This window comes from Epinephelus lanceolatus, chromosome 16 (genome assembly GCF_041903045.1).
Source record: "Epinephelus lanceolatus isolate andai-2023 chromosome 16, ASM4190304v1, whole genome shotgun sequence".
In the NCBI taxonomy this organism is placed as follows: Eukaryota; Metazoa; Chordata; class Actinopteri; order Perciformes; family Serranidae; genus Epinephelus; species Epinephelus lanceolatus.
Genome location: NC_135749.1, coordinates 27207106 through 27232288, shown reverse-complemented (window position 1 = coordinate 27232288; position 25183 = coordinate 27207106). Strand labels below are relative to the sequence as shown.

Below are 25183 nucleotides of genomic sequence, written 5' to 3'. Positions count from 1 at the left end.
AATCATCTCCGTTGAGACTAAACTCATTAGTGTTGTGTATTCCAGTGTGTCCCAACGACTTCAAAATAAAAGCACACGTTTCTTTTTAAAGGATCTTCTGGCTCTGAGTGTCATCGCTGACAACCCTGCGACTCTTTCACAGGGTAACAGAAATAAAAACATACAAATGGCTCTGAAGAAACATCTTTTGACACAGTAGCCAGAAAAATCCACACATACATTCAACACACAAACATGCAGACGATCATTCCAGCATCCAGTTGTACCAGAACTGCAATCTGTCACTCTTCATGCAATTTTTTTTGTTATTTGGAGCAGGGTCCTTTGCTGTTGGTAGCTCTTGTTTTGGTTGTGTTTTTCCTTTCCGACGAGTCACCGTGTCGGCCACTAACGAAAAATCATCAGAGCAGAGTTAACCATTGATTTTTACATGGCAGTGTTTGGTAGCATCAGGTTGACCTGGAACAGTGTGAATACGACGTCTTTGTGCGTGTGCATGCGTGTCTACAAGAGGCAAGGTGTGAGCGTGTCAAGTGGCTGGTTTTCGTGTCGCTGAAGCAGAGTTTTTGTTTTGAAATCCAGAAAGTCAAGTGTCACTCAGGCTACTTCGTGCGCCGTAAGGGGTAACAGTACATTCGTTATGTCTCTGTGTTAAATAATAGGGATCTACGTTCTGTTTTTACACCATTCAAAGCACAGTGCTCAGCCCTGTTTCTCAGGGTAGCGTGTGTTTCCTCCATAGTGGCTCAGTGTGGGAGCAGGGTAATGTTAGTACAGTGGTGTATTTTCTGTGATAGTGGGACAACATGTTTCCAGCATGTTTTTCCTCTTTTTTCTTCCTTAATCCAGGTATCACACAGTTTGTCTTCATGAATGAGAGGTGTGAGGTTTCTGTGTTGAAGAACAACAAAAGAGAAATGGGAGGCGTGAGGAAAAGAGTGGGCATGATAGCTGGAGGTGGAGGTGTACGTGTGAGGGCAGCGGCAAGCTCCCCCCTTCCTCTCTTGCTATAGCAGCTCTTCTCTTTGCTTTTTGCCCCTCACCGGCCCCTGTCCGTTCCTCAGGGAGCCGTTCTGGGGCCGCAGGAGATGCCCGCGCTCCTGCTCCGTCCACGGGACCCCGCCCTGCCCATCATCACTGTCCAAGTCAGAGTCCGAGTGCATGAGGGCAGAGGAGGTGGGAGCGGGCACCGGCTTCAAGCGTGCTGATGGGAGGCAGGTGGTAGAAGAGAAGGAGGACAGAAACAAACGGTAGGATGTCAAAATGATGCCGTGTCAAACTAAGCAGAATATTGTATTTAATCTTTTATTTACACAGATATGTAAAAGGCCTCACTGCCTCTCGTACTTGCAGAACACACAGATATTGTGGTGGTTTCGCATGGCTTGATAGTCTTTATGCATCTCTATGTGGTTTTGATTTTCTTTGAGGTCACTTTGTTTCTTATATGGTTGTTTTATGTCTCTCTGAGGTCATTCTGTGTCTGTCTCTGGCAATTCTGCATCTTACTGAGGTGATTTTGTGTCTGTTTTGTTTGTTTTGTGTCTCTATGTAGTCATTATGTATCTTCGTGTGGTTGTTTTGTCTAATTTTTAGTCACTTTTTGTCCATTTGAGGTCATTTTGTGTCTTACTGGATAAAATTGTTTCCTTATGGTAATTTTGTGTCTTTTTTTTGGTCTATTCGTGTCTCTTTGTTATTATGTATCTCCTTTTGATTGTTTTATGTCTTTTTTTGGTCATTTTGTCACTTCCCTCTTGTTGTTTTGTGTCTCCTTGCAGTTGTTCTGTGTGTCTTCATGGTCAGTACTGGTTAATTTGAGTGACATTTTGCAGGTGGAGAGGCCTGTGCCTGTGCCTGGTAGAGCTGTTCAGTTATCCATCCATGAGAATAAACAGTAAACTGTGTGTAACTTACTGATGTCTATGATTTATTTGAATTTCAATATAATTTTTGAGATTTAACCTTTACACATGCTGCAGTGCCCAGTACATGGTACAGTGAACTTTAGTGTGTGGTGGTGGCAGTGGTTAATATGTGTGTGTGTCTTACCAGCTCTTGGTGGTTGTAGCTCCAGGCTGTCTTGCTCATCAGCTTCTAGCATTTTATACCTGCTTTTGCTTCTGCGCACTTTGCTCTTACGCCTTTCAGGAAAAGACACAACACATCAAATATCATCAGATGGTGTAGAGGTAGTTAAAGAAGTGGGTAAAATGCAATCCAGAAAGTTTAAATAATTCATATACACTGCATATGTGTCCAAAGACATTTAGTAATAATCATAACAATATTTTATATTTTAGAAATTGTGCTCACCTGTTGCAGCAACACACCATCCCCCAGACAACCGTTGCTATGGCAACCACAATCATGAAGGATGCTATTGTCACATATAATACGCTCCACTCTGAAAAAAATATTTAGTGAGACAAAAGCACATTATATTATTACAATGTAATGAAATACATATCAAAGTAAAGCACTAACTAAAACAGTGGTTCTCAAACTTTTACACTGCGTACCATCTCAGAAAGTATCAGGCTTTCCAGGTACCACCACTATGACCAGTAGCGTACCAGTAGTGCATGAACCACAGTTATAGGACTAAAATATTAAGTTAAGATTCATCTTAACTCACCACAGTTGCTCTCTGCATCTCCAAGCTGAGCTCTGATGAAGTTCTCCATCCAGAAAGGGTGACAGACACAACGCCGAGTGAACGAGTCACACTCACCGTGACTCGAGCAGTTCAGCTGGCAGACTGAGGAAGGAGAGCAGCAGAGTGCACAAAGATTAAACTACAGCTGTAATATCCACGAGAGAACTACCTAACTACAAAGAATATGCATATCATAGAACATAAACCTAAAATAGTTGCACTGAAGACGATAACATACAAGTTTTACCACAGAGGCAAGAAGGATAACTAAAAAATCTTACTGATTTGACCTTTGAGTCCCATCAGTCTCTGTTATTAGCTGACAAATATTTGAGAAAGTAGAACACAAGGGTAAAAAGCATGTGGCAAAGTGTACAAAAAAAACTTGGAAAATATAAATATTATACAATTCTGCAAAGCCTGTGTTACACTGTTTGTAAACTAATTTATATAGTATAATCCAATCTTAAATTCATGTCCAGCATAGCACTGTTTGATTTTGCTTACAATGTAGGGCTGCTTGATTATGGCCAAAATGATATTCAAGATTATTTTGATTAATATTGAGATCATGATTATTTATTATGATTATTCACAGATTTTAGGGACAAAAAAAATATTGCACTTTCATCTTTAAACTTCCATACAATAGATCATGATCTGTTTTAAGGAACTAGCTCTTCGACCACTGCTCCAGACATTTGATTTTTGTTTTACCCACCTGCAGCTGCAACTGCAATATTCAGTGCAAGGTACGCACAGCAGCATGACAGCTCCCCAAAAGTGGAGGCTGGCTGCTAGTTTAGTTTTGCTTTATATGATATGCAGCAGAGTTTACTATGAGATGCGCACACATTTTAAACATCAATAACGCAGATGATTATACTCATCAATTTACAGGAAGCCAAAATCCTGATTAAGATTACTATTAAATGAATAGTGCAGCCCCATTACAGAGTATGTTCTCCTCACTCTTCTTCCTTTGTTGTGTGTGTATACTGTAATACTATAACTATATATGTCAAGTACTCACTGACTGTATCCACTCGTCGGGCCTTGTAGATGAGAAAGTCATTCTTCTGTTTGCGCAGTTTGTTGCGGAGGCCAAGCGCAACGTTGCGTCCTGACAGAGGAGGGCGCCCTGGACCGCCTGACACCAGGAAGACCAAACGAGTGCTGAAATGGAAAGAAAAAGGGAAAAATGCTTAGTTACATACAAATGTCCATCAAACAAGCTGAATCAAGACAATCTCATTCAAGCCTTTTTCATGGTTACGGTTATGTGTTTCATTACTGGCTTTATAAAGTTGGGCTGATAATAAGAGATAGTCAAAAAGGTGCAGAACGACTCACCTGTGCTCATTGAACGCACTGATCTCTCGCACAATGATGTCACTGTCAAGCACGCCCAGTAGAACCCCAACCTGGCGCAGCAGCATGTCGCGCTGACGGTGGGAGACCTGGGATACAGAGACCTCCAGCACCAGCTCCACCAGGTCACGCTCCCATATGTCTGATAAACAGAGAGGAGAAAACAAATGTGAGAAAGGAGATTAAAGCACAGAGGAGACATTGACAGGAGTGGAGGGGCAGAGAGGAGTGTAGTGGGAAAGAAAAAGCAACAAGGAGAAAAACATGAGACTGATTGCAGGACCCATCTGACACAAATCTGGGAAGGAGGCCAGAGCACCAAATGACGGATTAGTTTCTGGCTGCGTTTGTGTCTGTGCACCGTATGCTGCACACTGACCTGCACAACCTTCTGCTGTTGGTTGTCGAGTCTCTTGCTGCGTGGAAAACATTTGCATACATGGACTTGTTTGAAGGCAAACATAAACTCCAATACATTCTAAAAAGGTACTACATGATAAAATGCTTTTTGATGTACCCACTTTGGCTAAAGGGTTAGAAATATTCAGTGTGTTGCAGTGGATAGAGGAAACACAATGATAAAGATAAAGTAATGAAACAGCTGCTTTCTCAGTCTGTTCACTCCACCTGGTTTGACCTCCACAGTGCCCCTATCCGTGCTGGTCTGTCCCTTACTGTCAGTTACAGTCAGGGTGAAGCTGTACTTCCCCTCAACCAGGTTTCCCAGAAACAGCACTGCCTGGTGGTCGGAGTTATTCAGTACATCCTATTAAAACAAAAACAAAGGAGTGTTAAAACATTTACATTTTTTGTTAATTTTCTAATACTGTGAATGTCTGATGTTGGTTACAAGCTGCTGTTATTTAACTGTTTAAAGATGTTATGGTGGAGTTTTCTTTAGTTTTATATTCAGTCCGCTGTAAACTGTCATAAAAAACAGTAGTAGTATTGAATCAAAGGCCAGTCTCACCCCAGCAGCAGGGCTGCTATCATCTCTGGTCCACAGATAGCTGACTCCACCTTTGTCATCAGTGGAGTGAGATCCATCTAGAGTGCCAGTCCTGGCAGGCAGACTGATGGGTGGGCTCGACACAACGCGAGCCACTGGAGGCTGGTCCAGCTCTGGTGGTAAAACAAAGACACTGAATTCAGGCACTTCAGGAAAATACTCAAGTGTACTGAGGCTGCTTAAGGTATGGTAAAAAAAACAGTATCCACCATACATAAGAAAATGTCCCAGATGTTTTGTAAATCACAGGACCACCTGTTATAGCTATAGACTGTACAAACTGAGGATTGCTAGGAGGATTATCTTTCAACATCATAACAAGGATTTTCAAGTGCCTGCTAAACAGCTGACAAATCATCCTGTGAAGGGTTTATTTTTACCTGAGAGTTCTTTTTGCAGTAATGTAAAGAGACATATCTTTGCCTCATTTATATTTTTGTAGTTGAGCATTCAGTTTCTCTTGTTGGAACACTCACTTGTTGTCTTTTTAGGACTAAGAGGCTATCCATGTTTCATTCCTGTTTTTGTAGGAGTGACCCCAAAGCCAACAGGCTTGCCATGGTCAACAAGAGGCACATTCAGTTCTGTCTGAATACATAGTATATGTTGTTTTATAAAACAGATAGTTCTGGTTATTGATTATGATGGGATGAGCTACATTCAGAGCTGCGGTAAAATACTATAAAAACATACAGCTGTGACCCCTTTACAACTTCAGTATTAATGCGCCAATTAGTCACCTATTGTCATATGGGAGGCAGAGCTAAAGAGGGCAACTGCCAGCCGAAGCCTGAATCGTTGACCATTCACCAGGATGAGAACAGTCAAAATATGCAACGGTGTTGTTCAATAACTGCACAAAAATTGCAAAGATGCCATTACAGAAACAAAAAGAGCTGACAGGGGTTCATGTTTGAGCAGCACGAGGGGGGACCCACTGTGTCCTGTCTCTCTATTGGATATACATCTGTGGTTGCTGCCAACCAATCCACCAGCCTTTTATCTCCATCCAAACCGGACAAACTACACCAATAATCTATGTTAATGCCGGAATTTTAGCTGGCTTGCATATCTATGCTCATTTTTTCTAGCCATGTTGTGAATTGCTAACAATAGCATTTTCTTACAATGTAGTGTGGTTACTCAGCAAGTAACTGGGCTACACTTTAACAAAAATATTGCTGGCAACTTAAGTGACAACAGTTCGGGGAAAGTGAGCAGTGAACAGTTGCTGATGGTAGATATACATGTGGTTGTAATGTGACTGCAGCATGATGAGAACTATGTTTTTTCTCCTGACGTCACGTGTAGGTGCTCCAAGTTGCCACTCCACTCCTTGTCTTGACTAACAATGCCCCTTAGCTGTTCTAAAATCACTGGAGACCACAGTCTCTCGCAGCTTATTGCTTAAAATTCCACTACATGTAATTATTATAAGGAAGCAAAGGTTGCAACTATAACATAAAATTTACTTAAGATATCAAAACATCATGAAAAGTGTAAATGCTTCCTTAATTCACAAATACATTCAGTCTGCATACAGTCTGACTCCAACTCCAGCCATCTTCTCACACACACAGGCACACAGGCGTGCGCGCACACACACACACACACACACACACACACACACACACACACACTTCTAACCTTCTCTGACGATAACTGTGACAGCGTCGCTACTTTGCAGCTTCCTCTCATCAGTTACAGTCAGGGTGAACTCGTACGTGCCGACCTCCAGACCTGTCACCGTGGCAACAGCACTGTCTGCATTTTCAATCTCCACACCATCAGGACCCCTGATGAAGGGACAGACGGACAGAAACAGAAAGTGAGAGGGAGTGTGAAAGAGCATTTACAGTTGAGGGAAGTACAAAATCATTTTTCTTGTATATTTGAATTGAACTGTATCATACTGTGTTTGCAATGAAGCTTTTATTTCACTGTGCTTAAGTTATTGCATCAACTAGGAGCCTGCAGCCAGACGTGTGGATATGTCTGTGTCTGACTCACTTGGTTTGTTTCCAGTGGTAGGTGGCTATCTTCTGGTCATCGCTGCTCTTACTACCATCCAGTGTGGTGCGATCGACAGGCAGCGTCAGCTCTTTCTCCGGTCCTGCGTCTGCTACTGGCGGCTTGTTGTTTTCTGGATGAACAGCGAGATGAAATTAAAAATACACCTCCATTGTGAAACCCACATGAAAGATACAATATCAAGTGGGTTGATGGCTGTCAAAAGCAGCTGGTTATCCTCGGAGCTGAAATAAAAACCACAAGAAGCATTTCCTCCACAATCAATGCAAACTAACAAAGAACATCAACCTTCAAATGGAATCAATGGTGCAGCATGAAAGCCTGTTCAAATATGAGATTCTGCATTTAAATTAGGTCAACATGCATAATTTATCCAGCTTTTATCAAAATGAGATCAGTGTCTGATGGTTTGATGAATGGACCAATATTTCAATCAGAGGTGAGAAAGAAAAAAATAAAAATTTAGTTAGATTAGTTAAATAATGCAAACTTTAAAAAATGAATTTAATAGTACTTGCTTTCCAGAAAAAACACCCCACTTTGATATGAAAAGGACAACCTGATACAGTACACAAGGGTCATATTGTATGATCAGAGAACAGCAGTCCTGCTCTGAAAAATACTTTTATTACAAACTAAGGACACACAGTTTCAGACATTATTACTGAAATGGTGGACACAGTCTGACCTTGGAGGTGGACGTGTGTTCACATGACAAATCCTGTTCAAAGTGTGTCTGGCAAGTGTTTGTTTGCAGTCTAAAGTTGACACCAGGTGCTTATCAGGTTGGACGTACACATGCACCTACTTACACACATCCCATTCACTTAAAACTGCTGTTATCTAAAGGTTAAGCAAATTTGATTTCCCAACAGCAGTTTGAGGACTGACATTAGCTTCACACATTATATAGGCGCAATATAAATACAGCTAAATTATGTACTGTGGCTCAGTGTGCTTTTCACACTTCATGCGTATATTTGTATTGAACCTGTGGAAGAGAGTGAGGGCAAACAGGAGCTAACACAGGTCATAATGAGCACAGAGGAGGACTTTAAGTGTTGAGATAAGGGGTTTAATTCTTGTCACTCTCTAAGTGGTGGACAAGTGCACACAGCTGAATAAATAGGCTTCAAAACGGAGTTGGCGACTTCACTGAAGACACAACTCAGAAGTGCTGAGGTGTCATAAACAGGAACTCTTTTGCTCTCCAGTTGTTTACCTGGCCGCACAATGACAGTGACCTGGGCGGTGTCCTGCTGTCCGGCTGAGTCCGTCACGGTCAGCTGGAAGGTGTAGTCTCCCTCCTGCATGGCTGACAGCTGCAAGATCGGTGTCCGTACGCCCTTAAGAGCACAAAAAGATGTCGTGACTTTCTTATCCAAGGAAAAATAAAGTGAAACATGAGGATTATGTTATGTGCATAGTCCTTGAGTATCTCACCTGCATTTCCACCACCTTGTCTTTACTTGCGGGGCTGAGGGACCACTCATAGGACAGGTCGTCATGGTCGTCTGTGCTTAGGCTCCCGTTCAGAGTGATGGAGTTGTGTGGCAACTGGATGACCTGGATGAAGAAAGACCAGCTATTGGTTACCAGGAGTGCACATGTTTGGAAAATGAAATTGCATTTTGACATTTTTCAAGTTTAAGTAAACTACTACACGATCATACGATTACAAAAACAGTGGTTTGATGCATTAAAAACAGAACCAGGTGGAATGAAAAAAAAACAAAAACGTGAGGAACTGTAAAAGGACTCCACCTAACATTGCAATTAACAACAGCTGTATATGTTTGCTACCACTTTAGAAACAGACATAAATATTTCTAAAATGTCTCAGAGGATCCAAGACAACAGAAAATACTTCAGACCTGGTTAGGGCCAGCATTAGCCACAGGCCGGTAATCCTTGGCTTTGTTGACTAAGAGTGTGGCCTGTGTCGAGTTTGTGGCTCCGTCTGAGTCTGTCACTGTTAAACTGAGAAAGGATGTTAGGTTAAATACACAAACTGTATGGAAAACACAACTGTTAACATAGGTCATCCATTTCTACAGGCTGAGTGGGCTCCACCTGTACCTGAATGTGTAGTTCCCAGGCACCAGGCTGGTGAGGGTGAGGACAGGGGTGTCGGCAGAGACCTTCTCCTCCCTCAGGGGACCTTTCACCTCTTCCCAGTGCCACGCCACCACCTTGTCATCATCTGTGCTCTCTGTAGGGAGGAGAAAGGCCACAGAGGAAGAGGGGCACAGGGGATATAGGCAGTTAAAAACATTTAATAGGATGGAAGAAAATGATAACATATTTTAGGTGCAAGGCCCCGTCTCTTAAGCTGGAGCTAAATATGTTTGTGTATTTGTGTGCGTAGCGTGGGACACTCACGGCTGCCGTCTATGACCGTGGAACTGGTTGGCAAGGAGATCTCCTGGAACTTGGGGGAAACTACGGCAACAGGAGGCTTGTTTACCCGCGGTTCTGTCAGGTGGAAAACAAGAAATTAACTAGCGTACTGGAAGTGTGTGACTGAGGCGGTGTGAACAAAGTCAGTGGCTACGTTGGTAAAAGTCACAAATATAACTGTGTGTGGGAGGAAAGCAGCCTCGTCTTCCAGCAGTAACATCCAAGTTTATTTAGCCAGCACGAGGCAGAACTGTGCACTGATTCCTGATTATTTAATATCACGTTCACTCGCAGTTCAGGAAAACAATACCATCAAATATTACTCACAAAAAACCTTGATTATTTTTGATCCTGTAGGTTTTACTGTTACTACAAAATATACCATTAAGTGTCTTTCAATCAGTGTTACAGTGATTTGAGATTGGGTTTCATTTTGCATATGCTTTCCCATGTTTGCCATTTCACTGTGATTTTGTAGGCTCACAAATCACAAATTTCCCTCTACTCTACAATCTGCACAGCATATGACACCTATTGTCCTTTGACCCTCTATTCAGACAAGCAAAAACTTCCCAAAAAAATCTTTAAATGAGGGAAAAATGTAAGAAATCTCAAGAAGGAGGAGAGAGACGTGCAATCAATGCCATGTATACAGAATAGACCAACACAGCAAAATTACTGTACAGGTTTCGGGATAATAAAGTAAGGGGTAGATTGTACATATAGATATATAACTAGTATGGATCCAGGAGGATGTCCAGCAACTTCAAGGTACCCCCAAACAGAAAGGACCTGAGCCACACGACCTCCTTTCACCACAATATTGCAATGTGTTGTCTGTACCAACCAGGGCTTGGCGACACAGATAAAATCAGGTATTACAATATTTTTGACCAAATAACCCAATATCAATATGCTGCAATATTTTAGAAGTGACTATTGGTGCGTCCAGCAAATAAGATTTTGATAAATAATCACCAGTAATGTGGATATTATCACTAAGTGAGGAAAGGCAAATAATTGGACAGCTAGAACAGACTCACATGATCCGAAAAATGACATCACTTTACTGTAATGTAGCCTTTAAAAGCAGGTAAAGGCAACACTTACAATATTCAAAATCTAAAATGATATATAGTCACATATCATGATATTGATAGGATATCAATATACTGCCTCGCCCTGGTAGCAGCATCAGCCTTGAGAACTGACTCAAATTCTGAGATGTTGAAAGAGGAAAAGTTTTACAGTTTAAACCTAACAACATATTCCAAACAGGAAAACTTAAAAAAAAACAATAGAGGAAAAAGAGACATAAGTATGTCCTCAATAACACAGACTGTGAGATTTTTACCAGTATATGTGCTTGACACTTAAAAATACAGCCTCAAAAATATCCACTGAGCTAAATATAGTACTCAGAAATCAAGAATTGAACATTGAGAAAGCACATGCAGTGTGTTTGGGCTATTTAATGTCCGCAGCAACCTGGGCTTGTTTTGCCAACAACGTCTATGTTCACCACAATATGAATGGGATTTTATATTTTCGTCCTCACCTGGTTTGACTGTGACATTGACATAACCTTCTCCATGGGCCCCCTCCCCGTCCACTGTCACCTCAAACTCATACAGACCCACAGTCAGCTGAGAGACAGAGAGAGAGAGAGAGAGAGAGAGAGAGAGAGAGAGAGAGAGAGAGAAAGCAAGTCAGGCAAGCTGAAAGAGGAAGTGAAATACTTGAGACGATCTGCGTTCTCCACAGTTTACTGTAATCTTCTGTTTATACATTCAATAAAGCTCCAGCTGCACGTTTTATTTTTAGCAGAACATGAATATGAACGCTGTGATCCGTACCTTGCTGAGTTTCAGCGACTTGCTGTGCTTCCCTTCCATCTCCCCACTGTAATCTTTGGGATGAGTTATCAGACGCCAGTCAAATGCATAGCTTGTCCCTGTGAAGAAGCAGCAACATTAAATAAAACTGCTCATGCATTTAATTAAAATCTATCAGATGAGGATCATTTCCAGATGAGAGATTTTGGGATGGTTCGAGCATGCTGGGGAGGGATCAAGGGATTAACAAAATGATGACGTGCGTCTCTCTTCGTAACTGTATAATCTTTTTCCAGTCAGGATTTGAAATTCTCTGGCAACTGCTCAGTGTGACATACAGTACGCTGATGGTGACTCAGGAGTGCGACCATCAAGCAGGTCGTGCTTCATAACTCATCATGCTATAAATATCACATTACACTTGCTACATTACAGTCAGTCTGAAATTAGAATACATTAAAGTCACATTAATGTTCCAGATATTCGAGGACTGGAAAGCTTTGACAACTCACTATCATCCCTACACTGGGAAAGAGAAATAAAATTCTGCTACATATTAACGACGACTGCTGCAATTACATGATTAAATCAAAAGTGTGTAACAGGTTTCCAGGTAGTGTCCAGGTAACCAACTGCGATAGTTTTTCTAGTTCCATGGTTTTACCTGGCGGGGGTGGTGGGACGACAAAGGCGTTGAGCTCAATGTCGTTGCGGGGCAGTGTGACCTCCACACTCTCTCCTGCTGACACCACCAGCTCCCTCACTGTCGCAGAAAACAACACAGGATCAGAAATGATGCCAAAAACACAACACAGCCCCCAAAAGACAAGAACAAGTCAGACAGTGGAGTATTCAACAAGAGAGGAATTAATAACACACCCTGGGGTCAATGGGCACGTAAAGTTTTTTAGTAACAAATAAAATGCTAAAAAATGTTCTTCAATATAATCTTTTGGGAAGATAAATAAAAAAATATTTAAATATCATATTCTACCTTGTTAGACATGCAAAATCACAGAAAACTGAGTGTGTTAAGACCAACCGTGACGCTCAAGGTGAACTCCAGTGACTCACAGTTGAAATCCAATTAATTTTGGGGAATCATGAGGGATAAATGTTAAAAAACAAACTGACAAAAAAGGCTAGATATGTGATCTGAATGTTCAGAGAAACTAAATTGATTCAGCAGTCTCTTCTTTCCCCTCTTCCACAGCCTCTTGCCTATTGTTTTGTATTATTTGTGCTGTTACTGTGGGTTTATATTTGCACAGGTATTCTCTGCTAATTGAGTTTTTTGTTGACATGTTTGTGAGTGGATAAACCTGTCTATGCACGTCTGTACATTAGGTTTATTATTATTTATTGGTTCTTGATTGGGGTGGTGGCTGAAGAGAGAATGTTTTGGAGATTTGAATGGGGGGTGAAAGGGATGGTTTGGGGATGAGACAGGAGAAATTATGTACAATTGTATTTACAGCAAGATGTAATACAGTCCTTTAGCACATCCTTGGTTGAAGTGAATCTATCACACAATATGCATCCACAAAACAAAACAAAAAAGATGTAGCAGAGGCCAAAATATCCTGAATTTCAGTCTCTAGTCTGGGTCGAGCTCCAAAAGAACCCTATAGTTCACATAATGCAACTCAAGCCCAAACTGATATACAATTAAAAACTAACCATTATGACATCATCAGTGTTATTTTCTCAGACTTGACAAAACTGTGCATGGGTCCAGAGTTGGAATCAGCCCACTCCAGTCGATTCATCTGGCATTGTGACATGAAGACATTGGTTTCTCGTTTGAAATTCAAAAACGATCCAATGAGCAGTGCATGTGGTACTGACGCTGTTGTCAAGCGGTGTAGCCAGAACCAATGGGGAGTAAGAACAACAATGGTGAGTGCTACAGACAAGCTGTTGTCAAGGCTCTATGTCCTAAATCAGTGGTTCCCAACTGGTCCACCCACGGGATCCAGATTTCTCCTTAGTCATTAGTTTAAGGTCCACACAGTTAAATACAGTCAGTGTCATGCTTGTGTTTGGCCATGTCATCGAGCGAGTTTATTGTTTCTCTCACGGAGCTGTCCATTAGTCACTCACTCCACAGCAGAAAACAGCACTTTCAAAATGAAAGCTCTTTGCTAGAAATGCACTGTACGTAAAAATAAAGTGTGTTTTTTACAAACTTGACACATTTGCGAGTCATCTGTGGTTCCTTCAGAATGGACCTGCGACCCACTTTTGGACCACGACCCACCAGTTGGGAACTAAATCAAGATGTCTTCACAATATCACCCGACATCGTAGTCTGTTTTTTCACTGCTCCACTCGACTCTTAAAACCTGGCAAATTGGGTATGTTGGCATGGCTACGCTTAGTGTGGACTTAGAATGACTTTAGATTACGTTGGTCTCTAGTGACTGGTTAGGAAAAAAAGAAATTCCCCTTCCCCACAAAAATTGGTTTGAGTGGATGCAATATCAGACTGAAGACAGAAATGGAGTTTAACTAGTTAACAATTCTGTCTGATGTCAGGCAAGACGAAACTCCCTTCAGAGCTGCAGCAGATATTATGCAATTTTTCTCACAGACCAAATCCTCCTCCACATGACTAGTAAACTGATCATTATGTGTAAATTGGTTTGTGTTGCGATCAAGCTATGAATGGGAGATGTTCCGTTTCGGAATAACGAGTTCCTGTTGTGTATGACAGTCCTCGTAAAACGCAGCTGACCTTTGAAACAACTCCTATGCTTTCATTTAGACCAGCTCAACTGGTTACTGTTTGCTCTAGTTACAGTATTCTTTGTTAAAATACCTTAAAATATGTCATGTGTGATGCTATTCTGTTGTGATTTATTAATGAATGCAAGTTAAATGGCAGTATTGTCCTTCAGGGTGGAGACACGGATTACACGAGTTATTCCTGTTTGTAGAAGCCCAGCATGTCTCAGCACATTCCTGTTGCTTGCACTCATTTGGCCTTATACCCAGAGCACATGTTGCTTTCATCTGAGGGAAATAACATCTGAGCAGTCTGCCATAAAATTTATGGGCAAAGTACACCTTCATTTTGTCAAACATCGGCTGAAATAAAAACAAAGACAACGCGATAAAGGATCTTTTGCAAATTTTTGAGCGTGTGCGTCAGAATAATGCAAGCTTTAAAGGGACAAAGAAAAGATAGGATGTCGTGTGAAATCTTCCTCTGAGGCTGCAAAACCACAGTACAGCTGCATTATTCATGAGTTCATAATTAATAAATGAGGACAAGACGTATTACTGAACGAGCTGAAAATAGGCGATCGCCGACGCCGACTGCTGCAGACAGTCGCCTCCTTACCAGCCTGTGTTGGAATTGTGATGATAGCAGCTGCAGTTGTGGCTGTGGGTGTGCTGACATCACTGCCACTGGAAGACGCAGGAGTATCAACAGTGCTGTCCGCCGTTGAGTTCTGCTGTGATGGAGCTGAAGCAATGTCTGCACTCCCGTTGGCTACCTGGCTAAGGTTCTTTTGGGCTGTCTGGAGAAGTGTACTAGTGCTGGGTACTGCTGGAGTTAGGTGAGCAGTTTCCAGTTTGGGACTGTCCTGTAGAAACAGTTAAAGATTGTAGGTGTGAATGATGTGACGAGCTCAGAGTAGCAAAGAGCAGATTTGAGGCACAATTTGGGGAACCTTTAAGGAGCCACATTATTCATTTTTCCAGGTTCATTTGTTTGTAGAATCTACCAATACACTCCCATCTGACTATAGTGAATGAGGGTAAGAAGTATCTAAAGGGACAGTTCACCCCATAACTCTTAGTACTATTTATCTATCTAGATTGTTTTGGTGTGAGTTGCTGAGTGTTGGAGATATCGTCCATAAAGATGTCTGTCTTCTCTCCAATATAATGGAACTAGATGACACTCAGCAGTCATCTATGAGCAAACTTATTTCAGTTCTGGTAAATAAGGCAAAGATAATTCACAGCATCTGAGCAAACAATGCAAAAATTGACATACAAGTTCAAAAGATAACTAATATTGTGTGAAGTTACCGTGCGGGTAAGGGGTTCTGTGTCCAGCGTGTGGCTTCCTGTATGCTGTGCGTGACGAAGTCTTCGACGTTTTGCTGTGATGACAGGACCCTTAAAAGTAAAAGTTACAGACAAGAAAAATATTTTATAAATTACTATATTTGCACGCACACTTCAACTCAGGGTGTCTCTGCTTACATCAAAACATCAAATCCCAACACAATGCCAGTCTCTTTTCACCAAGACAGGTAAAAGATGTTTAACTTCCTTTTTCCCTATTGGCACTGCCCTTGTCTGTGACATTACCATCTTGAAAAGGCATACTGGTTGAGCAGGAAAACTAAATCACTAGAAATGTGATTTCAGCTGCACTCCATACCTTTGAGAGCAGCTGAAGGAGGCCGAGGGACTCCTGGTAGGGCTGGGGCAGGGAGGTGATTGGGCAGCCCCTCTTCCGCGAGCAGCTGAGAAGCACACATTGCCCGCCGAGGCTCCACACGGCACTGCAGCTTGGGTTCAAACAGCAGGACTCCCAGCATGTCGCCCCACCTCTCCCATTTGCCAGAGAGTGCCACCCGAGGCTGACGATGTTGCTCCAGTGGATCCCCAGCACCCCGCCAGTCACCCGGCAGAGATTTGCAGACACACCTGGATGGAGACGGATTGACAGAAGGAAGAAGAAAACAATGACACACTGTACTGATGTTCAAAACTACAAGTCACTGTGAGACATCAACATGTTTTGCATCAGGTCATAGTTAAAAGGAAGTTGGTGATGACGGTTTCCCTGCTGAGAAATTCTCAAAAGAGTTTTGTGTAGTGTGTAGTTTGATCAAAAGGATCTGCCAAAGGCGACATCATGGATCTGCCACCGGGCAGCGCTTCCCAGGCTTTTCAAGATTGCACTTGTTTACATCAATCAGGGCATTGTTGGGTGCTCTTGGCATTGTCGAAGGGAAAGGGGTAAAGTGAAACCCACAGTGAGACTTTTCACAGATTAGGCCTCGAGTGAACATTTCTCAGAAAAGCCGACATGCAGCCGCAATTTGAGCAGTCAGCCAAGTCAGCAGCAGAGAGAGGAAGTGAGGCTTTTCCCTGACAAAACAAGACACTGATTAAAACCCAAAGCACAGTATGCAGTATGCTCGAAACTCCACCCTCTGAGCCAGACCATATCAGACTCATATCAGCAGTGAGCTGGTACAGTTAGCTGCCTCTGTGTGCATGTTACGCACACAGAGAGTGATATTCTCATTCAAGCTTTAGCAGTATCAAATGAGCTCAGTTCAATCCATCCATTGTCCAACACGGGAAAGTCAACGTGTAGTCAGGTACAATAAAAATCCACAGACTGCAAGAGTAACCACAGAGAGAAATGGGAGGTTATATTTCACCAGTACTTCAATGACTGTCCACACAGGCATAGAAGCCAAACCAGCCGTGAATAACAGTCCAGGTAAAAGGAAAACTGCTGAGTCACTCTGTGGATTAAGAAAACTGCTGTGATGAAAATAGAACTCAGCATTGTTTTATTTTTTATCTTGCAGCCCTGAACAGCGACACACGGAAGCAGATCATATCTATACCCACGCATACACAAACAAGTTAACGATCATATCCAGTTATAATCACTTGTGTCATTTCTTAGTAGAATAGTATTTGCTGCTACATTTGGAAAGATGTGGATCTAATAGACCCTTAAACAAATTTTTAAAAGAGTTAAAATCCTTAAGATTTCAGTCCTGATTGATCTGATGCCAACAGCAAACCCTATAACCAAGGAGCAACTGGGGATGCAGCCAAACTAATGTGTCCTTTTAATTCAAACGTCAGTCGATAATAGGCCTTTTTGTCCTCGTTCCTTGAGCAACTGTGACCTGAGGTCATGCTGCACGCAGCTCAAGTCATTTTCCCACACAACAGGAGGACACTGTAAAAGGAGCTGTTTACCTGGCTAAAAAGTTGGAGCCTACAACCCTTCATCTAACAGCTCACCATGGCTGCTCCTTTTATGTTTAAATGTTTAAAACTAATCTGCTGTCAGGAAACGCCCATGTCTTGATTTTTAGATGCATTTTGGATAGTAACTGCTGTCAGCTTTAACTTCAGAGACAAATCTATGTATTGTGTTTACTTCAACTGCTTCACAATCCAAACAACCTTGTGTTTACTCAGCTGAACTCTTTAGATGCAAAGTAGCGGCAGCAGTAAGAATTGTTGGGTTTGCATGAGTAATAACTTAATACATCTCTAACAGGACTGTAGGGGAGTGACCAGTAAGCAAATTTGTGTTTCCTAGGATAGCAAAGGCATGACCCGACCTGCTCTGACTTACTCGGCCTCTGACTGGCTTACTGTTTCATTCTTACCCATTAAAAGATTAATCCACTAGCTGTTGACCAGTAAATTGATCCCTAACTTATTTAATAACAATAAATCTGTTTAAGGAACTTCTTCTTCTTCTTCTTGAGGGTTGCGGGGGGGCTGGAGCCTATCCCAGCTGACATTGGGTGAGAGGCAGGGTACACCCTGGACAGGTCACCAGACTATCACAGGGCTTGCATGTCTTTGGACTGTGGGAGGAAGCCGGAGTACCTGGAGAGAACCCACACTGACACGAGGAGAACATGCAAGCTCCCTACAGAAGGGCTTCCTGGAATCGAACCAGGAACCCTCTTGCTGTGAGGCAACAGTACTAACCACCGTGCCGCCCCCATTACAACAGTATAATGAATATGGGAAACACTGATCAACATTTTTCACCATTTTCTGACATTTCATAGAACTAACAACTAATTGAGTTGTAGCAAGAAATGTTAACTAATCGAGTTAACTAATCAGTTCTGATCAGATGGACTGATCCAGTAATCTATACTGCAGCTAAAACTCCAAAAACTGCTGCTAAAGAAAAAAAAAATCATGAAAAGTTCCCCTGCGCTGTGTTCATGAACCCGCAAAAAACCCCACCCCTTCACCCCATCGTAAGCTTCTGCCACACATAGATTGTTATCTTGTGGGAAACACCAGTGAGATAAATAAAAAAAAAAAACAGTAACACTGAATTACATTTTCCTGTGAATTCCTCATGAGTAAGTCAGAAATGAGAATCTTGCACAGGAATGACTTCACCACTAACAATGAAAACTGCTGTATACAGAGGTACTTGCAGGATGTAAATACACTGAATAGCCATTGCTGAAAAATGTCAGCCATAAATAGTTTAAAAAATGGGCTCAAATTTGTAAAAATCTTAGAATTATCACTTTCAATATTATCACTTTTGACACTGGTGTTCTGCAAACACAGGTAGCAGCAATATCACTAAATATTTTAAAGATAAGATTAAGCTGAGTGCAAGGTTAGTCATTTGAGAGCCTGTCATGCTGATGGCAAGGCCAACAACACTTGTGGCTGCTTAAAAGAAAAACTAAAAAACGCAGTTCATCGAATGTCTCAGACAATGCCATACCCGTAACTGTTGCTACCATGGCAACAAGAAGGCTAAGGTTGACTTTATGGGACGTCAGTGAAACTCAAGTCTGCAAAACACAGGTCTTGCCACACACAAAAGCACCATAGTTTGTTTGAGAAGGAACCATTTGGCCTCAGTTTAGTCATCCCACCCCTTGTTCACTCTTCTTGTGTCCCCCACCTCTCAACACACACACACACACACACACACACACACACACACACATTCAAAATGTCCACTCACAGAGCCCCTATTGTCCTGTTTCACACTGTAACCCACTGAGCAGAGTGGCATCAGAAAGACAGCACACATACACACAGTAGGGGAGCCAACAGTCCCCTGTCTCGCCGCCTCAGATTAGAAGGACAGTAAACACCAGCTAACGACTTAAAACCATGTAAGCATCATAATAACATTGCAAGGAGGATGCAGACCCACCCTGAGTAATCAGAGGTGTGTGAAACTATTGTGCAAATGAGTGCTGAGATGAGGCACAGATGTGAGTTTCCTTATCAGTTCTCTGTCAACAAATGCAGTTCTGCCAGTTTAGTTTAGGGTGACGATGGGTTTGTTTTACCTGTTGGAGAAGCTAAGAGCAAGAGGTAGGTCAGCAGGAGGAGGAGGAGGTGAGGTAAGCTCCAGGTGAGCAGCTTGTGGTGTGCATAGGACATTTTCCACAAGGACCAAGGACCTAGAAACAGGAAACAGAACTATTTGAGTGTGCTTTAATATTTCCCCTAGATTCATTCAACATAAAAGGGCCATCAAAGCAAAGTAATATAAAGGCATGGTTAGACACTTTTTTAGAGGTATACCTATTGGCTTTTTTTTTTTTTTGCCGAGAGAAAGAGGAAAGGACTCTCGAGTCTGTGTGCTAAATATGTAGCTAAAGCCAGTTAGCATGACGTAGCACAAAAAGTGGAAACAAGAGTAAACAGAGTGCCTGTCCAAGTTCATAGGTAACAAAAATCAATCTCTGACCTAGAAACAGTCCAGCACATAACATCTGTAAAACTATGCTGTTTTTACGCTTCAGTTTTGTACGGTTTTAACAAACAAGATAACATGTTAATCAGAGAGCTTTAGTGGTGCTGGTAGGTGGATTTTGTTTCCTTGTTTCCTTCCTCATAAATAGAATTTTTGAGGGAAGTACTGATGAGATACGTAGATTTGAAGGTTTTGTTTCCCTGCATGACAGTCTGAGCTGCTTCACATACCTCTCATAGAAATTACAACTAATCAGTCAAACTAACCACCTGCATCTATAGACGGTTTACTCAAACATTTACCCAAAAGTAATCGAGCAGTCTTTCCCAATAAAAACTGCAACCTACAAAACACAACATGTTTACCTTTCTCCCGGCCAGGCGGTGGAAGAAAGAGATGTGGGGAAGAGAGAGGGAGTGAGGAGTTAGGTTGGCAGCCAGGTGCTGTGAGGCGATGGGTGAAGACGGGTCGACACCAGCAGTCTGAGGAAGAGATCCAACATGGCCGTCACTGGGGCCTTCACGGGCTCCGCTGCTCAAATGCTATGCTAGAGAGTGAAAGAAAGAGAAAGAAAATTAGTTAAAAATGAACAAAATTAGTCATTGATGTCTTCATCTCGCATATGACAAGAGTTTCATCTGATGTAATATGTAGAAAGTTTTCAGAAAAACATTCATATTAACATTTGTACATTGATTTCAGCTATATTGCCCCCCTGATATGCATCATTCAGGTTTTTTCCTCCTTCTCTACCTTGATTACAGACAACAGTGCTTCAGCCCTTGAGGAAGCACTCAAAAGAATTTGAACACCTATAACACATCAACCTGATAACAAGTGTTTATGCAAATAAAATCCAACTGCTCTAACCGAAGTTACTCTGCAGAGAGAGCAAAGAATACAAATGTTACTTCAATCATTTTCAATTTTCCCTTTACAATGACATGAATGTAATATACTGGATCTGAACATTAGAAGATGGTAATGACAAACACCTTATCAAAAATAGCTCAGTTTTTATTGGTCTGTTGGAAACAAACAACACAACAAGCACTTGACATCTTCCCCTTACGTAAGAATTCGGGCTTCTGCCTTTGGCTGTAACTACAAAGAAATGCTCCCCGATTGAGTGTAGTTGAACAAACAAGTCTGTTTCATTATGCAACATTTCTGATAATATCCTGTTGACGGTAACTCTTAAGGCAGTAGAACATGACTCATAATCTTGTGAACGCCCTTTCTTTAAACTATTAGTTCAAGTGACATGAAAGTATAAAAAGGAAAATGAAAAAGATAAGTCAGAGGCAGGTGTCTAGTCCCTCTGTCGTAGCCAAAGACACAGGCAACAATCTTAATTATGCAATCTTTAAGTCACTGCTGTCTGCTCTTGTAGTGTATTACCCAGGGGGTATGTTCACAACAAAAGTGAAAATGACTGCTCAGCATGCGACACTTTGGAGGATTGCTACATGCAAATAATAACCCTTTCTACCTCTCTCCTATGTTGTTATCTCTCTCATGTTCAACCAACCACAGCAGTAACTAAACACACAGGAGTTTTATGACACAATAAAACCCTCACTGGTCCTCCAGGCCAAACTATTATTTGTGTTCCTCGGTGCACTTGTTTTACATCACTTAGGGTAAAAAAGTACTGGACCCAAGTCATATTCATGTGGGGTACACAGATTAAACATGAAACCTTTATGTAAAAGGGATGTGAGTGCCATCACTGATTCCGATACCTGAACTTGCAAATCAGCCAATACCATGTACCAATTCAATACCATTGCAAAAAAAAAACAAAACACTGCTATATCCTACTAACCCTGTACGGACCCTGCATTGTTGTATGGCATGGCCCTGGTTAAATCATTGGTAAAACATGAACGAGTACATGCAGAGAATTAATGCAATATAACTTTCTTTTATGCTGTGTAAGATATTGCCATATTGCTGACATTTTACTAATTGATTTCTACAAAAACTGCAGTTTTATCCAAGTGTGAAACTACTTTAAAGATTATTAACAAAATCCAAGATACTGGATTCATGCAAAGACTCATGTTATCGCCAGTACCCAATCCAGCATTTCAGGCAGTATCAGAGGCATTTCCTACACTGGTATCAGTATCAAAACAGCTCTACAAGTTACTTTGCCCAATTTATCAGCACTGTAGGAAATGTACCATATATTAAATGATGCCAAAGACACAGTCACAGGCCGACCAGAGCCCTGAGCTAACTTCCTAACACTTAATGTCCTTTCCTCCAGGAAGTGTGATGAGGAAGTTCTCCCATTTCAGAGTGATTAGTCATGGTAATAAATTCATGCTGGAGAATAATTACCTAGCTGGATGAATCACAAGAAAGGAGCAAGATGCAGATTCTTGTATTGCATTTGTGACAATGGTCAACAACATGTTCCTCCACTTAGGTATCTGTTGTCTTGAGGTATAAAAGTAAATTCTTTCAAGTAAAGTAACACTTGAGGAATGCAGACGTATGGCTTGATGAGAAATGCATGGAGTTTGCATATGGAAGAACCATGCTGCACTTTTTCCACTCCCAAATTCTCATGCAAGTTCTTACAGCAGTTTTGGATAAAAAAAGGGGGGGGGGGGGGGGTGAACAGTACGAGTCCTGGGACACTGTGTTCAAAACGTGAGCAGGCCTCTTCCACCACCACGTTTCACCAGGAGACTACTATGGGGCTATATAGCCATGAATGAAACAGATTTCACAAGCATCTGCTGTGCAGACACTGTAGATGTCAGCAAGACGCTATGTATCCATATGCTTGGAAATAATGTTACTTTATCACCATTGGTCAGTATTTAAAGACATGCAGATGGTGAGTCTCTTTTCAGAGTTACTACTTTGTAGTAAAGATTTCAAGACAGCAGACAATTTCAGCAGAGAGTTAAGATCATTTCATGTGTAAACTGAAAACATGTACATCTGTAACAACCACATTTTTAAAACTGTAATGCTGCTATAATACATTCTGCAAAGATGCTGTTTCAAAAAAAAAAATCACAGCAGAGTAGTGATCACCAGGCACAGATGTTTAGCTCTCAAACACTCACACAACATGAACTGCTAACACAAACCTGTATGGTCTGTCTCCATACGTGGATCTGCATTCCTGCACATGGACGCCTGAGTCCTAACAGCCTTCTCGTGTGCTATAATCAACAGCTCAGTAAATCCCAAATCCACAAACAGTCATCTGTAACGTCATTAGTCCTCCTGAGCCTGTTTTTCCTCTTGCAGGTAAGCCACCAAAAAAAAAAAAAAAACAACCTCCAGGTAAAAATAATCCGGACAAAAAAATGTGAGGGATTCAGTCACGTTGTTCAATCTGTAACACAGTAGATTTGCTCTTTAACTGCGCACTAAATGCCCACAGGCTGGTGGTGACTTTGAGTGTGTGCAGCCCCAGTACTGCTCAGGTGCACTCGGTCACCTGGGCTGATGACAGCTTGGCCATTTCAATGGCTACTTTTCCCTTGAGAAGCGTCTGCAAAACAATGATCTCTGTGACCAAAAACCCCCTTATATTCAGAGAGGAAGAGCTTTCTCTCTCTCTCTCTCTCTCTCTGTCTCTTTGGCTGTTTCTTCCTCCTCGTCCAATCTCTCAGCCGCAGCAGTCAATAGCACGCTTGTCAGCTCTGTATTGGCTCCTAGGCAGACAGGTTGGTGGAGCTTTCTCTGTAATGACACCAAGTCCCACGCACAGTATCTTCTGGCTGCTACAGGGAAGGGAAATTAAGATGTTTTTATTTCTCTCGCAGGCAGAGTCCTTGAAAGAAATCAGCAAAATAATGACAACCCTCCAATTTTGCTGTGACAACAACAGACACATCCTTACAGCAACAACTATTCAAATTCTAGCGTCATATTTTCATAGATGCATAGTTTAGAAATATCGTAGGAGGTTAAAATGATATGACTACACAATGCGGCCACTTTACAACGGAGTAAAACCTAAGACTGCATATTAAATACATACTACTAGTCTCTAACTTCTATTTTTCTGATTGATTGTATTCATTTGTCTTGCAGGAAGTATTAACAATATGCACTGCTGGCAATAGACATCACAATCTTATGCTTTTTCCTACTTGTGTTTAACTTCTTGTTTCTTGGTTTTACCAAATTCTTATTCGTTATCACTGTCATTTATTGTCTCTAATGCTGGATGCCATACTTTCTAATTGATGGTTTTCATTCTGCTAACTGACGGATGGGTCTGTTTCCATTGTGCTGCAAGTCAAATTTTCCTAGGCAGAACAATAAAGACTTCACTGAACTGACAACAAATTGATTTATGGCTTACTATAAAACATAAAAAGCCATTCATTACTACCACAAATTTGCTTGTTAAAGCGTGGACAAGATAACAGAGTTTAATGTCTACCATTTTATCATTAAAAATATGAAAACTACATGCTTGCTTAAAGCTTTTGAAGGCTGTGGTAGCCTGTGTTGGGATCTCTAACCACCTTTACTTTATCAATCAATTGATAACACAAGATAACACACAAAAATAATCTTGTAAATAACTTAGTTAAGCTCCACTCTATAAGAATGATTGATTCTTACAGGGTGGGGATTAACTGACTGATTAAAGTGTAAATTAGTGCATGATGAACTGCACGGATGGAGGACTGTCAGTCAAATGTAATGCATGAGTAAACCCACTGCTGAGATAATATCTCTGAGACATTTCATCCAAAATGGTGGGCTTGTGCATTATGTATACCAGCTTGAAAACAGCAGTCAGGGTTTACACAAGATAAAAACTGTCTCTAGCTATCAGATAATTTAATAAAGGCCGATGGCTACAGCCTGCGTAGTCCACTGCACTGTAACAAAATTACAAACAAGAGACGGCTGAATCAATAACATGACACTTCGTATAGTAACTGCTCTCCGTGTCGTTTTAACAAGCAATACCGCCGTGCCAGCGCTGAGACATGAAGGTTGAGGTAGAGCACCATGAGGTATTCCACCTGTGTAATCCCGGATCACCGCTGTTTAAGGCACCTTGAGGCTAACAGCTGCTGGCATCTCTATTTCACTATACACCGTGCAGGAACACGGATTGCTCCTGAGCGTATTCAATGGCAATTGGCACGACACCACTAAAGACAGAAAAGTGTACAAGGACTTACATTTACAAGAAAAATGGCATTCACTCCGGTCGGTCGCTGCGTTGTGTTGTGTCGTCGTTGCTGTTGTTGTCCCCTGTGCAATTAATTAGGTCAGTATTCCTCTCGCATGTACAGCTGATGTGCCTGTGTAGCTACTGTCAAGCCAGTATAACTGATAAATGACGCTTCCGGTGCCTGGTTTTTCAAAATAAAATACTCACTAACACAGCCGCTGGA

The 25183-nt window shown here is 41.6% G+C and overlaps 1 protein-coding gene across 1 annotated transcript; it reads right to left on the bottom strand.

Annotated features, from left to right (window-relative positions):
- Positions 1-295: 295 nt before the first annotated feature.
- On the bottom strand, positions 296-25102 carry kiaa0319l (KIAA0319-like ortholog). The gene is made up of 25 exons (XM_033637897.2): positions 24968-25102; positions 22901-23542; positions 20153-20334; positions 19378-19491; positions 15708-15976; positions 15350-15439; positions 14652-14898; positions 11970-12068; positions 11327-11424; positions 11029-11116; positions 9453-9545; positions 9150-9282; positions 8945-9050; positions 8514-8636; positions 8293-8416; positions 7050-7182; positions 6687-6835; positions 5001-5152; positions 4658-4796; positions 4013-4172; positions 3693-3835; positions 2639-2761; positions 2317-2407; positions 2053-2144; positions 296-1204 (listed from the first exon to the last, which is right to left on the bottom strand). The coding sequence occupies exons 4-25, from the start codon at positions 19469-19471 to the stop codon at positions 1008-1010; spliced, it is 2943 nt and encodes a 980-aa protein (XP_033493788.1). The 5' UTR covers positions 19472-19491; positions 20153-20334; positions 22901-23542; positions 24968-25102; the 3' UTR covers positions 296-1007.
- Positions 25103-25183: the final 81 nt, after the last annotated feature.

Bases quoted from the DNA above. Each gene is read 5' to 3' on its own strand.
- kiaa0319l (XM_033637897.2), bottom strand. From the start codon at position 19,471: ATGTCCTATGCACACCACAAGCTGCTCACCTGGAGCTTACCTCACCTC. The intron at 15,977-19,377 runs GTAAAACAAACC...GTCTCCATCCAG, and splicing joins GCTCTTAGCTTCTCCAACAG to GTGTGTCTGCAAATCTCTGC. The intron at 1,205-2,052 runs GTAAGACACACA...GCCTCCCATCAG, and splicing joins GCTACAACCACCAAGAGCTG to CACGCTTGAAGCCGGTGCCC.